Source organism: Bos taurus, chromosome 22 (genome assembly GCF_002263795.3).
Source record: "Bos taurus isolate L1 Dominette 01449 registration number 42190680 breed Hereford chromosome 22, ARS-UCD2.0, whole genome shotgun sequence".
Classification (NCBI taxonomy): Eukaryota; Metazoa; Chordata; class Mammalia; order Artiodactyla; family Bovidae; genus Bos; species Bos taurus.
The window spans coordinates 39,346,159-39,363,917 of record NC_037349.1 but is presented as its reverse complement, the minus strand read 5'-3'; the positions used below and the strand labels follow the sequence as shown (position 1 = coordinate 39,363,917).

Below are 17,759 nucleotides of genomic sequence, written 5' to 3'. Positions count from 1 at the left end.
TGACCATCACCAACTCCCAGAGCTTGCTCAAACTCATGTCCTTTGAGTCAGTGATACCATCCAACCATCTCATCTTCTGTCGTCCCCTTCTCCTTCTGCCTTCAATCTTTCCCAGCATCAGGGACTTTTCCAGTGAGTCAGCTCTTTGCATCAGGTGGCCACAGTATTGGCATTTTAGCTTCAGAATCAGTCCCCATGAATATTCAGGACTGATTTTCTTCAGGATTGATTGGTATGATCTCCTTGCAGTCCAAAGGACTCTCAAGAGTCTTCTCTAAACCTCGTACCTAAAACATTTCCTCTGAGCAGGAAAATCCCCTCTACTCAGTGGTTTAGTCCTGGATTAACACTCCTTCCTGAGTCAGTCTCTTGTCAAGGACAATGGAATTAAACTAAGGGCCAGATAAGCGATCAGGTGCTAGTTTTGGAGCCCTGGAGCAGGGTCACATCATCCAGAATTTAGTTTTGGTTGTGGTTTCCAGGTGAAAGTACAGATAATCACGCTTACCGAGCTCTATTAGTATGTGCCATGTACTGGTGGATGCACTCTGTAATTATTTGTGTAATCCTCACCAGATCCTTGTGGTTACTTTCAGGACTGTATACAGTGAGAGTGAATGTTAGCTAAAATGTCAGCAAAATTTAATATGCCTGTTTGATTCTTTCAGGTGTTACAGGAAGTATTCTTGTAATATTTAGAACTCTTTGGAGTTTTAGAGATGATCTAGAGATCAGTAACATGAATGCTTTTTAGTCCTTTTTCCATTTTTCATGTATACAGTGTTTAACTTACAACACGTAGTTAGCTACCAGGGGTGGAAAATGCAGAAGAATCCTAAGTTAAGACCCATAAACTTTTTTAATTAAAAAATAGAACAGTTTAAATACGTGGTTTAGATTTGGGAGAAAAAACATTAATTATACTGTTAGGTTTAAAAATGAACATATATTATTTTTGGATTGTTGCTGTTGGTTAAAAGTAGACACCAAGATGCCTGGATCAAGGTAATGCTTTTAATGTAAATTCCTTGAGGGAGGCATTAATAAGCATATTTGACTAGTAACAACATATAACATGTATATTAGCTTTGTTTTTAATTAGATTTAGACAGAATTCATTATTTTTAATGGCTTTTCATTAGTGAATAGAAACCATTATTTGGATGTGTTATTAGTAAAATAAATTCAAGGTGTATGCTTATTTTCTGCAAAGAATCTCTTAGGTATTTAAATAAACCATTGTTTGGAATACAAATCATAGACATTTGAAATTCTTTGCTTTTAGACAAAAGTATGATTTATATGCTCTAAAAATAGCACTTTTATCTCTTTTTCTCAGCTCAGGTGTTAGTAGTGAGCTACATTGAAGTGAGATGGTTTACTTACACTACAGAAAAGTCGTACTGCTAACCAGGTATATTTGCTCCTCTTCATTTTTCAAGTAATATTGTTGGAGATGTGGAGGGGGTTGAGATGTGTCTCTCAGATTTTTATTTTTCTTTGAACACATTAGCTTAGTTTGGGTTCAGAATTTATGCATGTCAACCAAGTTCTTAAATATGCCTTAAAGAAGCAGTGCCCATTAAGCAGGACCTCAGACGTGAACCCAGATTTACAGTATTTGCCATTATTTTCACATGGGGAATTGTCTACCTTAAACAGGCCAGTTGGAATTAATCTCCAGTTGTGTGATTTATTTACCCTCCTGTAGAAATATGTCTTCTTGGTGCTAGTCTACTGCATTGTAAGCATCTCAAAATGAGAAAATACAGTGACTTGTTAATGGTACACCATGGAGGTAGAGGTGGGTTCTTTTCATGTGCAAATAAGCCGTAAATTAATAATGTTTTTCCTTAGCTATAGTTTGTCCAACTTTTGGAGGTTTTTATGTAACCTTAAATAATGAAATATCCTTCTTTAGGCCACCTCTCTTTTCCTTTGGCATTGCTCTGTGCAAATTTCTTTCTTACAAAGAGGGTGTGACAATAAACACAGCGTTATCTGTAAATCAGTATCCATCTCCTTCATCCGCTAGGCCATAGAGCTACCCCCAAATATGTAACAGTAAAGTCAGTAAAATCTAGATATTAAAATGTAGCCCACTTAACAACACTTAGGTTTTATTTGCTTTCTGTGAGTTTCATAAATATGTCTTCCTCTTTCTTCCAACCTTTATTCAGAGCTCATGGGTTTTCTGACTAATTTCCATGTTTGGTTCCATTTTCAGTCTCAAATACCACATTGCAGTTTTGGTCTCGGCTCCTAAATCTTCTTTGGTCTGTGACAGTTTTTATTGTTTTTCCTTGCTTGTCATTACCTCAAGGTTTTTAAAGGACTATCGGCCAAGTGTTTTGTAGAATGTTCCGTTCCTCAGTTTGGGTTTGTCTGATGTTTTCCTCATCATGGGGGTTATGGATTTTTAAAAAAGAATCCAAGAGTGGTTCTGTACCCTTCTTACCACATCCTAACAGGATGTGCGTGATAATCCGTGATACCGAAGATGGGGTTGACCTCCACCACTTGGCTGAGATGCTATTTACCAGGCTTCTCCATTGAGAAGTTGCCTTTCTCTCCTTTTCTGCCTTATTCTTGGGAAGCTAGTCCCTAAATGCAGCAGGTGCTAGGATTAAACTTCACTTCCTGAAGGGGTCAGCTGTCCTTCTGACTCTTGTCCTCTGCCCATGTGGGAAGCACTTGGACCTACTGAATTTCTCTCCACTTCTGATGTAAATTTCTCTCCTTCAGGTGTCTCTCCTCTCTCCCTGTGTAGCGCTTAATGCCTGCCTCCACCTACCTTAGTCCTTGCTTGGGTGCACAGTTACTTCCTTCATTATATATGGTTGGGCTCTTGAGGGATTGCTATGTGTTTTATAACACAGTAACAGTGGCGATAATCACACCAGCTGCCACATACTGAGTTTCTATTGTTTTTTTCTTATACTGAGTATCTTCTGTGGATTATCTCATCTGATCCTCGTAATCAGCGTTTGAAGTCAAATCACTGATGTTCCCCGTTCGTTGTACAGATGAGCTGACAGAGGCATCCGTCGCATCTCCGCCCCCCAACCACCATTTCTTAGCACTGAGCCTGGTACTGAGCATTTGTTGAGTCAGTGTTGAAGTGACTTTGGTGATGAAGTAATGAGCAAGACTAAGTTTCCTCCTTGATTGACCTTTGATTAGAGAGCTCTGCTAAAGCGTAGAAAAAACGAGCGTCTTGAGAATAATCGTTTCCCAAAAGGTTTAGAAAGCAAAGTTTTATCCTTTCTTTTAAAAAACTTTAATTGCTGTTGGTGGACTTGTTAAGTTTGCACATAGATTCTATCCTGCATATCATATCTTTGCTGATACAGTGTTACTGTATCACTGTTCAGATTAATGTAATATCTTAATGAAGAAACGAGTGTTTACTTTGAAAGCTGACATCTTGAGTCCAGGAAATGAAGACTTAGGAAGAAATCAGCAGATGGAAGTGTAGAATTAAAACCAAAGTAATGACAGAGAACATGTCATGAGAAGATAGACCTATGGAAGATTGCTTAATGTCATCTTCCAATTTATGTGTTTGTGGTAAAAATATGTATACTAGGAGCTCATTGTCCATATGGTTCTATGCTAGACAGTAGAATCAAGTCAAACAACGTAGAGAAGGAACCTGTTCTCATAGAGTAATGAGCTGGTGGGGAAACCAGACACGAAAGAGTAAATAATTACATTCATGATCAGACATCCTTAGGAAAACAAGAACCCATTGCCAGGAGAATACAGAATCCTGTGCATTTCTTACGAAAGCCTCCTTGACAAGGGGATATTTACACTGAGGTCAAACCTTCAGCCAGGAGTTTCAGATGTATTCATTGAATTTATTAAAAGGAAAATACTGGGAATTCCCTGGCAGTCCAATGACTAAGACTCCACACGTCTACTGCATGGGGCATGGGTTCGAGCCCTGGTCAGGTAATTAAGATCTCCCTTGTGTCCAGCCCCCCCAAAAGAAAATATTTTTCATTCTAGATTGAGGGAAAGTCACTGTTAAATTCCCTTGGTACTAATGTGTTGGCAGTATGTCTCAATCAGATCTAATTCATACTAGACTCTTAACAGGTGAACAGGGAGTCGCTGTTGGCAGCCAAGCTACCCTGCAGTTTCTACCTCTGAGCCCCATGCCTCCCCTTTTTGAGAAGATAGCCTTGCATATTAGATTGTCATGTCGGAGTTGGTGAACTGGTCTAGATAGGTCCAGCTGTTAAAATGCAGATATTCTAAGAAAGAGTCAGTAAGAGGAAACAAAAATGCATATGACTTTTTCTTCTTATTTTAGGCGGGTAATCGCAGACCTGAGAGAGGAAGGCTTCTTGCTAATTGTTTTCCCTCCTTCAAAACTAGGTTTCAGTTAACCACAGTGGTTTTGTTTTGTTTTGAGTCATGTTTTTAGCTTAAAGGCATTTACTCATAGTTTTGAAAAACAAAGCATTCAATGCTATGAGACTTGTGCATCTGGAAATGATTAATGATATAATTCTCAGTCCTTTATAAAGTGTCTGAACACCGAAGAGATTTATACAGTGTGGAACGGCAGTGGTGCTTCAGCGTGAGAATAGGTAATCGATACCTGCAAGCTTGGAAAAAGTGTTCTGTTTCCTCCACTAATGACATAAGGGGTTTTTGCAAAGCAAGGGTGTCTGGAGCATGAAGCACTCCAAAGAAGAATTAATTTAAAATCTGAAGTGGAAGATCAGTTTCAATTAAAATTGCACTTGAGCAGATATTGGGTAGAAGTGTGAAAGCAAGCATGGTAGTTGGCTTAAATCTTCAGATTGTTACCAGTGAATAAATGAATCTCCCTGATATGAACCCTAATTATATTTTTATAGAGTGCTAACTTATATTTCACCCATGTCTGGCAGGTTATGAGAAATAATGTGAATGGCAAGTATCTATCAGATGTTACAGAGTATTTTTTTATTATTAGAGGTAGGATAACTACCAGGTGTCTAGGTGTTTTTACAAATGATGACTTGTGTTCTTAGTTCTTTGGAGTTACGTGTGTTAGAATTGATTTTTTACCATGCATTTCTTTTCATTGAGTGTAATTTTATTGTAGTGAGTTTCTGAAAGACATATACATACACACACACACACACACACACAATATTCTAACACTTCGCTTTCCATATTTCCAACATACAGGCCCAGTTGTAGCTTAGCCAGAATTAACATGGTGTTCAGCTATCAAATACATCAATGACACTTTATTCAATTTTTTAAGGAATCTCTTTGGTATGTGGAAGAAAACGTAGAGCAAATAGGATAATTGGAGCCATTCCTGTCCACTTTCCTCTCCTTTTTTTCTTCAAGTATATTGATGCAAGGTGAAACATACGCATGCACACTCCGTTCCTTCGTGACTCATCATCTCACACAGTCTTAGGGAATTCGACCAAGAGGTGACATGACATGAGCAAACAGCCCTTGACAATTCCTAATGTAGCTGGAATCCTACAGTAAAGGAAGTGGTGATGCTAACTTTTTGCAGAAAGTCTTCTGGCACTTACAAGTAATTTTGAAACGTGACCTGAGGTCGCTGAATCTTTGCCCATCAGTGAACGTGTTCTTTCTGATAGTCTGTTATCTTAGTCTTTGGGATGTGGATTAGGGAAGAGGACCCAGGCATAGAGTGAGGCTGAGCTCTTTGCCAGACAGCAAGCATCTGAATCATTTTGGGGGCAGCTTTGTCAGCTACTCTTGCAGCCATGAAGCTTCCTGTGACTGGAAAGGTTTTTGTGGTCACCTCTTTGTTCATGGTACCCCTGTTTGTATCTGCTGTGAGCTGTATCAGACTTAGGGGAACAGGGGAATCCATGGTCAGTGAGTGTGTGGTGGGTGCTGGGCACAGGTGTCGACTCTTCCTTGGTAGCAGGGGGACCTAAGATATCCTCCTGTCTTCCATCATGCAAGGCTAAGTATGGAATGAGGCAGAAAGGAATGGGTTCATGGATGAGTTGATCACCTAAAGTCACTTTGGCCATTTATCCTCTTTTATTTGATATGTGAAGAAATTTAAAGCTGAAAAAAACCTGCTAGGAATACAAGTATGTGTATATATTTATTTATACACATACTGAACTGTATTGATTGAGAAGCCTAAGTTTTATCTGCTAATTATTATACAGTTACTATATACTGCTATATATAAAATAGATAATTAAGAAGGACCTATGGTATAGCACCCACTCCAGTACTCTTGCCTGGAAAATCCCATGGGCGGAGGGGCCTGGTGGCTGCAGTCCATGGGGTCGCTAGGAGTCAGACACAACTGAGTGACTTCACTTTATTTTTCACTTTCATGCATTGGAGAAGGAAATGGCAACCCACTCCAGTGTTCTTGCCTGGAGAATCCCAGGGACAGGGGAGCCTGGTGGGCTGCCGTCTATGGGGTCGCACAGAGTCGGACACGACTGAAGCAACTTAGCAGCAGCAGCATGGTATAGCACTGGGAGCTACTCAATATTTTGTAATGACCTCTGTGCAAAAAGAATCTGAAAAAGAATATATATATGTATATATATAATTGAATCAATTTGCAGTACACCTAAAACGAACACATTATAAATCAACTGTACTCCAATATAAAATAGAATATTGAAAAAATTATACCGTTTAGACCTATTCTATAGCTGGTTTTCAAACAAAAAATTTATCTTAATCTCTCTAGTAAATGATGTTTTTTCTAGTTGACTACTTCTGCTTTGTCATGTCACGAAGGTTGTAAAATTTTCTCTCCCTATGCCTGCTTGACACTCATTAGGGTTATGCATGATAGCTGCATTCTCTTTGTCTATGTCCGTGGCATATGCCCCTCCAAAATCTTTATATGAATGCTGAGTCCAGTCTTAAGGTAGCTTTGTGTCCCCATCTCCTATGACAGAGAGGGGCTGAGAAAGGGAAGTGGGTGCCTTAATACATATGTGTTCAAACTGGCTACACTGAAAAATCTCACGATTAGCCAAAGGAAAACCATATCCTATTGACTACATTGTTTGTAGTGACTCTCATCCCGTGTTGTGTTGCTTCTAATTTTTTTTCCAGTTCAGAAATTCCTAGAAACATAGCAAAAAGTTGTGTTTCATATAATGTTCACAATAGCAGAACATGTTAAATTGATGAAGGTGTTTTCTTGTGAGTAAATGCTTTGTTTATTTTAGGAAAATTATTTTTAAAACAATTTTTTTTAATGTGAATAACTCTGACAACCCTTCTGCTCAATTTTCTTAATTGAGTAACAGAAAAAAAGAAAAGGCAAATATTTGATTACAAATCAAGAAGAAAAACTGTCTCAAGTAACATTTTTTTCTTACCTTTTCTTGCCCTACCCAGCAAGTGGCTTGGGCTGATAGCTTTCCAGTGGACAAACGTCGTTAGGGTGGGGATACGTAGGACAATGTATCTTGGCAGATGACATGCTTGACTTTTGTGTGTCTTATTCGTTCCATCTGTGCCCTTTGAGCCACAGGAGTTGAAATCTTGTTTTCTCTTAACAGGTGCCTACGGTCCTGAGTACTGGGTCACGTCCAGTGTCAGCTGTGGGGGCCGTCAGCAGTCACCTATTGACATTTCAGACCAGCACGCACGCGTCAGTGAGGAGTACCAGGACCTGCAACTCGATGGCTTCGACAACGAGTCTTCTAACAAAACCTGGATGAAAAACACAGGGAAAACAGGTACAGCGTCTTCTTTACCTGTCTGTAGGCCAGCGTGAAATGTTTCTGGTGTCTTTGGTCTGTACCTTAACCATGACTTGCTCCTTTAGTTCTGCACGTTCCTATGGAGAACGTATAGCTGAGTGACAGCTCTGGAATTGACCCTCAGTTTAAGAACCGCTGCTTGCTGTGTGATTTTGGGCAAACTGCCTAACCACTTTGTGCTTAAAGATTTTTTTTTTCAATGTGATAGGGTAAAAATATAAAGATAAAAACACATATGGATAATGAAATTGTATCAATCTCATAGAATTGTTAAAGATTTGAGTGGGTCAGTCCATGTAAAGTATATAGAATGAACTTTGAGACCTCTGTTCTAGTATGGTGACCACTAGCCATATGTTAGCTACATTTAAATTTAAATTAATTAAAGCTCAGTAAGATTAAAATTTATTCCATGTATAGTTTTGTTTTTGTTTCCTGCCTTCTTAGGGTGTCTGTCTGCAATGTTGGAAAGCAGAGGAGACACACGTTCAGATCTTTGTATTTTGAGGGTAGAGGTAGGGGATCGCCTTTATTTTTTTCAGCTTTAAGATATAGGGCTTCCCAGCTGGCGCTAGAAGTAAAGAATCCCCCTTCCAGTGCAGAAAATGCAAGAGACATGTATTAGATCACTGGGTCAGGAAGGTCCCTGGAGTCAGAAATAGCAACCCACTGCAGTATTCTTGCCTGGAAAATTCCTTGGACAGGGAAGCCTGGCAGGATATAATCCATGGGGCTGCAAAGAGTCAGACACGACTGAGCGCCTGAGCACACATTAAGATATAATTGGCATATAACATTTTGCCATTTCATTTTATTGGTCATTTCTTTTGCAGTGCAGAGCTTTTTATTTTGGTGAGTCTCATTTGTTTGGTCGCATTTGCTTTTGTCATTTTTGTCGCTTGCATCATATCCAAATTATCATTGACATGACCAATGTCAAGGAGCTTTCTCCCTATGTTTTCTTGTAGGAGTTTTATAGTCTCAAGTCTTATATTTACATCTTTAATCAATTTCATTACTTTTCACGAGGGATGTAAGGTAGTGGTCCAGCTTCATTCTTGTATGTGAATGTCTCATTTTTCCAACACCATTTATTGACGAGGCTATCCTTTTCAAACCGTTGAGTATTCTTGGCTCTTTTGTTAATTATGAGCAAATATTCCTATGCGTGGGTTTATTTCTTAGAATCTAGATTTTATTTCATTGGTTGATGTGTTTTTTTTTATGCCCGTTCCATACCGTTTTGATTATCATAGCTTTGGAGTATCATTTGAAATCAAGACGTATAATGCCTCCAGCTTTGTTCTTCTTTCTAAGGATTCCTATTCTTAGGGTCTTAGGTGGTTTCATAGGAATTCTAGGATGGTTTTAACTTTTTCTGTGAAAAACGCTATTGGAATTTTGATAGGAATTTCAAAGAACCTATAGATCTCTTTGGGCAGTATTGTACTAGCCACGTTTCGTATGTTTGGTAGCCACGTATAGCTAGTGGCTACCATAACAGCCTGCATGGTCAGAGAACATTCTATCATTACAGAAATTTCTACTAGACATCACTGTGCCAAATGCACAGATGGAAATGCATTTCTTATCTCCCTTGAGAATTTGACTTGTTAATATTTGTTTTGTATTATAATACAGATGAACACTGTCTTATCCCTTTGTGTATCAGACCAGCAGTTTGATCCTCCGGCTTCCTTTTACCTACCTCACCTTTCACTTAGGGTCCATAAATATGAAATACCACATTTTCAGAATTGCTAATGCAAAATGCTTCCCTCTTAATCACTACCATGCAAATAACAGTTACAGATTGTTGATGGAAGTAGCAGAGATTGCCTTGCTCTGCCCCACTGTTTGATTTGAAAATAAATGTGTGGGTGTTATATTACATTTGTGCCTAGTGTTAACTGGGATTCTGTGGTGCTAAAGGTATTTTTTCTTATCTTATTTTTCTACTCTTATAACCCAACCCATTAAAACTGACTCTCTCTCTCTCTTTGGAACGATCCCTTTGTAACCAAGGATGTCAGTACAGAGCACTCTTAGCAGTCCCTCCAGGAGCCTTGGCTGCCTGAAGCCCTCATGCGAAGCTAAAATGACTTCATTATCTGTCTTTTGGTCCCATTCATGTTGTGGGTCACTGAGTTGCCTTTAAAAAAAAAAACATCTAAGTGGCTGCATGTACAACTTTAGGGCTCTATTTTCTTTCTCTGAACCAGCATTTGTCAGAGATTTTTTTTGTGGCTGATTGCTTTGAGTTGGTCTGACTTGATCTTAGAATTGTTTTCCACTCAACACAGTGGTTCCTGGCTTTGAGATCTTTTTCATAATGTCCCCATAAACAGGTCTTCGAGCATTATAGCAGGCTATCTTCTCCTGTACCTCGATTCATCCATTTGAGCATCTGCTCGGAACAAACTTGTATACCAGTGATATTATTTGTACACACCTTTTTACCTGCACCTTTCTACTCCCTGAGTTTAGATGGTGTGTTTATAGTTACAATTCAGATTTTATCTAACAGTAGCTCTGCTTTGTGTTTCAAATGTGAGTGTCCTTTGGAGATCCGTGATGGGAATATTACTCTACAGACAGTCTGAATGTGGTGGACGAGAGCTTTGCTCTGCTGGGGTAATCAGATCTGGGGGTTGAGTGCCACCTTGGTGCCACATTCCGGAAGCCTGCCAAAGGCAATTTGCTGGGCTCTCTGATACGGTTTTCTACTTGACTTGCAACGCTTGACAGCCTTCTGCAAAGATAACATGTTTCAGTGACAGCTTTCAGCTTGGTATCTCCAATGACAGGTTTTAGACAAGTGTAGGGTTCACTCAATGCAAGTTGATTCATGACCTTGGTCTTCCAGAAGCTGATTATCAATCTCTGTCACTCTCCTGGCCTCCAGAGCGATCCACAAGTTGTTGCCTGTCTGTGGGCGCATGCGCCTGACTTTAGAGCACAGCCATCTAAATATGAACGCATCTGTCTCTGAAATTCAGAAGCACGGCTTTCTGAGAAGCAGAAATAAATCTTTGTTACTTCTCAAACTGTGCTTATGACTTCAAAATTTATGACATCATACTAGACAGGCTAATAGCCCATGAATAATCAATCTATGATCTTTTTTTTTTTAAGTACCAACCATTTACAAAAAATTAATTTATTTATTTTAATTGGAGGCTAATTATTTTACAATACTGTGGTGATTTTTGCAATACATTGACATGAAATAGCCACGGGTGTACATGTGTCCCCCATCCTGAGCCCCCCTCCCACCTCCCTCCCCATCCCATCCCTCTGGGTTGTCTCAGTTCACCAGCTTTGAGTGCCCTATTTCATACATAGAACTTGAACTGATCATCTGTTTCACATATGGTAATATACATGTTTCAGCGCTCTTCTCTCAAATCATCCCACCCTTGTCTTCTCCCACGGAGTCCAAAAGTCTGTTCTTTTTATCTGTGTCTCATTTGCTCTCTTGTGTAAAAGGTTATCGTTACCATCTTTCTAAATTCCATATATTTGCGTTAATATACTGTATTGGTGTTTTTCTTTCTGACTTACTTCACTCTGTATAAAGGCTTCAGTTTCATCCACCTCATTAGAACTGATTCAATTGTGTTCTTTTTAATAGCTGAGTAATATTCCATTGTGTATATGTATCACAACTTTCTTATCCATTTGTCTGCCGATGGACATCTAGGTTGTTTCCATGTCCTAGCTATTGTAAACAGTGCTGCGATGAACATTGAGGTATGCAGTGTTAAATGTAAACATCGAATTGTATCTTCTGTTCTCTTAAAAGAGTTTCAATGTATGTTTCTCTAGAAACTTGGGTGCCTGGAAACCTGTCTTCTTGTTCTTTTTTTTTAAATATGCATGAACCTAGGAACAGCTTTATTCTCCTGTTCTTAAAATGCCAGATGAGTTCATAAATATTCCAGCATTTTTAGAGAAATGAGGATCCATTTGCTTTGTCTGTTATGTCTGGATCATATAAACTGAGCTGAACACAGTACAAATACAGGGCAGGATGCTGTGTATCTGAATTAACTGTCAGAGTTGATAATACCAACAGTGAATCGTATTGATAGGCAAGCTGGATAATATTAGTTTAAAAAAGTACATATCATTGTACTTTAGTTTTATAAGATTTGACTATTTGGAGAAACTGAATAGAGGGGACACAAGACCTCTATATTATTTCTTAGAACTACATGTGGATCTACAGTTATCAGGAAGATTAAAAGTTTAATTAAAAAAAATTATATCATGAGCCACATTGTTGTTGTCATCATCATTCATTTTGGATCTAAATTTCTTGACTAGATGCCAAAAAACCTTATTTTTCTTGAGTCATTAATTTTTGAGCCCCAAAAGTCTTTTCTTGAAACTTGCACTTCTACAAAATAAATTCAGGAAGAGATACTTATTTTTTCTGTTGGAAATTTACAGGTCACTTATCTGTAAAATAGACTGTCTTGTGGATATTAAAATATGAATACAGAAAGTTAATATTTAAAGCGGCCTGTTACATACAGACAGTAACTTTGCCGTAAAACAGTTTGAATGTTCATATCTGTCTTAACCTGTGGAGAGGACCATATATCCAATCCAGCATAATCAATAGAGCAATGTGGTTGTCCCTAGTCCACTTCTCGAAAGTTGTCTAAAATATCTTTAGAAGACAGATATCATCTCTCTGTTTCTTTCCGAACAGCCGTAACTCTCTATTGTGCCAGTTCTCATTTGATTTCATCTAAAGTTATTTCCTTTTCTTTCATTTTTGTAGAATGAAAAGATAATGCATTCAACAAGAACGTTTCAAGAGAATCTTGCTGTTCCTAGCGTTAGCTTCGAACTAAATGATTGGAATTTAAGATGTAGATCGTGGTCCTGGTGTATGTTAATAAGCCATGGTCTCCTGCGAGTTTTAACTGTTTGGAGGGTGTTTATTTTTCCACCTCTTTTTCTTTTACCTTACACTAAGGACAAAGAGTAAATACATTTGCCAAAATGCGCGTTACTACTGTTTCCACACTTCATATTGGTTTGCTCTATTTTTTCTTTGCCTACATACTTTCTTATTTGTCTACATATACCTGACATAGATGGATTTAAAAGTAGTTGTTAAATTAATAAAAGTAGACCCACAATTGGCAAAGTCTGCATAGATAAATTGTGGAGGAACCCTGCCCTAACACGTTGCTGAGCCCATATAATTCAGACAAAGATTAGGAGACTGTTGCATCTGCTTACTTCACCTGGTCCTTGGGGCCTTTATGATAAAGCGGTTCCATAAGAACCCACAGGTAAACTGAGTCTCAATGAACAGTCTCACCACAGGCTGGTAGAAAGAGAAAACTACAATCTTAAAAACAACCTCACGCATTTCCACACGCTAGTTCCGTGGCTGAGCACGTCACCCCAGCTCAGTGCGAGAGGAGCATTTGACGCTGCTTCTCTTGTTGCTCACATGGTAAGCCCCACTCCACCCCCAGCCAAGCGAGTGTCTGACCAGAACGGACACTCTACATTCATTGCAGTTGCTGCTTGACCAACTGCTGCCTCCATGGTGCCCTGAAGGATCAGTGTTTTGAGCAAGGTTGATGGAGAAACTGACGCGAGCCTTACTTAGAGCCATCATTGGCTCCTTACAGGGTTTCCAGTGGTGATTTTCATGATGCTTGATTTCTGTCCAAATTCACGGACTTCTGTGCTCAGCCCTCACTCAGGAGGGAGTTCCATAGTTTGAGCATGACTGTCCAGGTGTCACATGCATAGAAAAGCCTTTAACAACTCTGAGATTGGTAAGGAATATTCTAGGAATTCTCTGTGCGCTTGTCTTCTTGACCCTCACTGTCTGTGCTTCCTCTTCTTTCACTTTGTAATCTATTTCTGTCTGTTCATGAGTGTATCTCCACATGCTTTCGTTTTTTGTGGTTTCGCTCTCTCCCATCTTTTCTCTCACATCTCCCTGAATTTCCTGTCTCCTGTAACAAAACTGGCTGTTGCCTGTTGGTCTGTCTTTACCCCCGGCTCCTAACTTTGTCCCCTTTCTCTCCCTTCTTCCTGTTATCCTTATAGCTAGTCGCAGATGAGAACCGCGGTTTGAAAAGGGGTTTTGCTTACTCTATGTATGGAGTAGAGTGTTGAGCATTGATGGCGAAAATCTAAGTATGTCCTCATTTCAATAAAACCTCTATTCCTGGCATATTGATGTAGGACCGGTTTTTGGAACAAGTGAAAATACACACTGATCTCCCAAGTCCGTGTTCTTAGGGTTTCCAGTTTGGCTTGAGAAGAAACCGTTACTTATTTGTATTCTATCACCCACCACCCTATCGCAGTTATCTCAGTGATCCTTGACAGGTACTGAAGAGGGACTGGCATTGGATCTTTTCCCCTGGATCACATTTTCTTCTTTAAGCTATGAGTTTTTATGCCATTAATGAATTGGTTATTTTGCTCACAAAGAAGCTGCCAAGCTTTCTGATTAGAAGCAGAGCATCCGCCAAGTAGACAGATGTTTGAAAGCATCTGGGTGTTCAGCAGCATTGACGTTGGGCCTGCCCAACCCTGTCTTTGTAATACCCTGTAGCACCTCTGGTTAGCTCAAGGTTGCCCAAAAGAGAAAATTCAAGTGTAATTAAAAAAAAAGTCCGTTCCTCTTTGGGGCATGCTAAATGTGCTTTGGCTCTTCATTTTTTTAATTTTCCTATTTGAAATATCCAGATCCCTTATTATTTAGCCATTAAAAAGAGTGAAATAATGCCATTTGCAGCAACATGGATGGACCTAGAGATTGTCATACTGATGAAGTAAGAGAGAGAAGGGGAAATATCATACGACATCCTTTACATGTGGAATTTAGAAAGAAATTATACAGAGGAACTTACAAAACAGAAACAGACTCCCAGACTTGGAGAACGAACTTACGGTTGCAGGGGAGAGGGATAGTTAGGGAGTTGGGGATGAACGTGTACACATTGCTGTATTTTAAATGGATAACCAGCAAGGACCTAGTGTATAACACAGAGAAATCTGCTGAGTGTTATATGGCAGCCTGGATGGGAGGGGAATTTGGGGGAGAACAGATAACGTGTGTACGTGTGGCTGAGTGCCTTTGCTGTTCATCTGAAATTATCACAACATTGTTAATCGGCTGTACTCCAATACAACATAAAAAGTTTTTAAAAAATCAAATATCCAGATTCCTGGATTCTTGTCAGCCTGTTAGCGTTCAGTCTTGCCTGAACCCTGAAGTTCCAGTTGGAGCTATTTCCCTAGGTCTCTCTTTGCAAGACACACTGTAAGCTCTGTTTCCTGCCTGCCAAGCTCCACATCCTTTCTGTTATTCCCACAGCCCGAGCGCTCGCTCAGGTAGTAGCAGCTATCTTCTGGGTAAACTGAAGCTTAATTTACCAATTACAGAATGGGCCAACCAGCGCTTTGTTATATAACTAGACTCACGTAGAGTTTGAACTTGGAGGGTACTTTTTAAAGTCCACTTTTCTGTTTTAGGGCACAGAACCTACTGGGTTGTCATCCAACATATTTTATGATTAAAGGGTCAAGTATTCTGCCTTGTCCATCTTGCTTAGTTTCAGTTCAGTTCAGTAGCTCAGTCATGTCCAACTCTGCGACCCCATGGACTGCAGCACGCCAGGCCTCCCTGTCCATCGCCAACTCCCAGAGTTTACTAAAATTCATGTCCATTGAGTCGGTGATGCCATCCAACCATCTCATCCTCTGTCGTCCCCTTCTCCTCCCACCTTCAATCTTTCCCAGCAACAGGGTCTTTTCCAGTGAGTCAGTTCTTCACATCAGGTGCTGGGGCCTGTTTTCCCCAACTATACACTCTGTGAGGGCGGGAAATAAAACCTCATTTAAAATCTTTCCTTTTCTTCCCTGTAGGTACAGGTAAATATTAGATAAAGTAAATGCTGGTGCCTATAGGGAAGTCAGTAGAAGGTTAGCACTTGAGCTTCTGTGTGTTGACTTCCAGACCAGGGAGTTTCTATGTGACCAGGAGCCCCAAAGCATTCCCTGATGCACACTGGAGTTGTGGGTGGTTGGGGGTCTCAGCATTAATGATCTAATAATGGTAGCCTTTCCCCATCTTGTATTGAAAGCTGGTTGACAAGTGGTGGAGGCAAGATACTGAGGCGCTTATTTTCCTTCTCTCATCGATTTTTAAAAAACTTTTGGCATCTGTTGCTATTTAGTCAGATTTTAGTGGGAATACTTGCTTTAGGCCACCATTATTTAGACACATTGAGTATAATTTATTAACCATTAATGGATGTCCTGCAAAGAATGCAGTGAGTGCCTGGTCCTCAGTCACCCCGTCAAATTTGGAAAGTAATTCCTTATCCATGGTGTGACTCCTTATGTCTCCCCTGCCCCTATGCAGAGCATTTTTGCATTATGGGGAGCCCTGGACATAGGGGGAATCTATGAAAGCTGTGGATCCTCTTCCTGGAAGAACTGTTGTAAACAGTAGTTATACAATGCCATCTATTTTTTTAAATATAATCTTGAGGTATGCAGTATTATTATCTGACATCTGTGTACACTACAAGTCGATCAGCACCCCAAGTCTCATTACCATCAGTCACCGTACAGTTGATTCCCTCCACACATTTCACCCACCCCTGGTAACTGCTCCTCTGATCTCTGTGTCTATGAGTTTATTTTCATTTTAGTTTGCTCATTTTGTGTGTGTGTGTGTGTGTTTCCAGACATAACTGAAATAATGCACATCTGTCTTTCTCCTTCTGGCCTATTTCACTTAGAGCAATATCTTCAAAGTCCATTCATGTTGTTGCAAATGGCAAACTTTCTTTCTTTTTCGTGGCTGAGTAGTATTCCATTGTGTATACATACACCACGTCATCTTTGTCTGGTCGTCTCTCTGTGAGGCCTTAGGTTGTTTCTCTATCATGGCTGTTTTAAACATAGAGGTTCACTTACCTTTTCAAATTAGTTTTCATGTGCTTTGGATAAATGCCCAAGTGGAATGGGTAGGTCAAATGACAGTTCTGTTCTTACTTATTCTTACTGTTTTCTATAGTGAAAAAATCCCCACCAACGGTGCCCAAAGTTTCTCTTTTGTCCACACCATTGCCAATACTTACTTCTTGTCTTTCTGGCGATAGCCCTTGTAACAGGTGCGAGGTGATTCACACTGTGATTTTGTTTTGCATCTTCCTATTAATTAGTCATGTTGAACATCTTTGCGTGTGCCTGTTGGCCATCTGTATGTCTTCTCTGGAAAAATGTCTACTTAGATCCTGTACCTAATTTTCAATCAGATTGTTAGTCTTATTGTCATTGAATTCTGTGAGTTCTCTGTATTCACCCCTTAGTGGGTATACACATTGCAAGCACCTTCTCCCCTTTAATAGGTTGCCTTTTCTTTTCTTTTAAATCGTGTTTCCTTTTTTTGAAAGATGTATATTTACTTGTTTTATGGCTGCACCGAGTCTTCACTCCTGTGCGAGCACTGTTCTGTAGTTGCAGCTGGTGGGAGCTACTCTCGTTGCGGTGTGTGGGCTTGTCTTGTCGTAGAGACAGGCTCTAGGTGCAAGGGCTTCAGTAGCCGTGACTCCTGGGCTCTGGGGCACAGTTTCAATAGTTGCGGCATATAGGGTTAGTTGCTCTGCGGCATGTGGGATCTTCCCAGAATGCGGATTGAACCTGTGCCCCCTGCATTGGCAGGCGGATTCCTAACCAATGAGCCAACCAGGGAATCCCCTGCTGTTTCATTTTGATGGTGGTTTCTTTCTCTGTGCAGAAGCTTTTCACTTTGATATATTCCCATTTGTTTATTTTTGCTTTTGTTTTTCTTGTTTTTATAGTCAGATCCAGAAAAGAATGAGTAAGACCCATGTCAAAGAGTTTACCACCTATGTTTTCTTCTAGGAAGTTTGTGGTTTTGGTCTTTTAGTCAGATCTTTAATTCATTTTGAGTTAATTTTTGCATATGATATGAAATGGTAGTGTTCATTC

General features: G+C 39.7%; 1 protein-coding gene across 4 annotated transcripts in view; it reads left to right on the top strand.

Annotated features, from left to right (window-relative positions):
- Positions 1-17,759, top strand: part of PTPRG (protein tyrosine phosphatase receptor type G) — a 774,504-nt gene that overhangs the window by 435,320 nt on the left and 321,425 nt on the right. For all 4 annotated transcript variants that reach the window (XM_024982945.2, XM_024982946.2, XM_024982944.2 and 1 more), the window contains 1 exon segment: positions 7,542-7,721. In XM_024982945.2, coding sequence (XP_024838713.1) covers positions 7,542-7,721 — 180 coding nt within the window.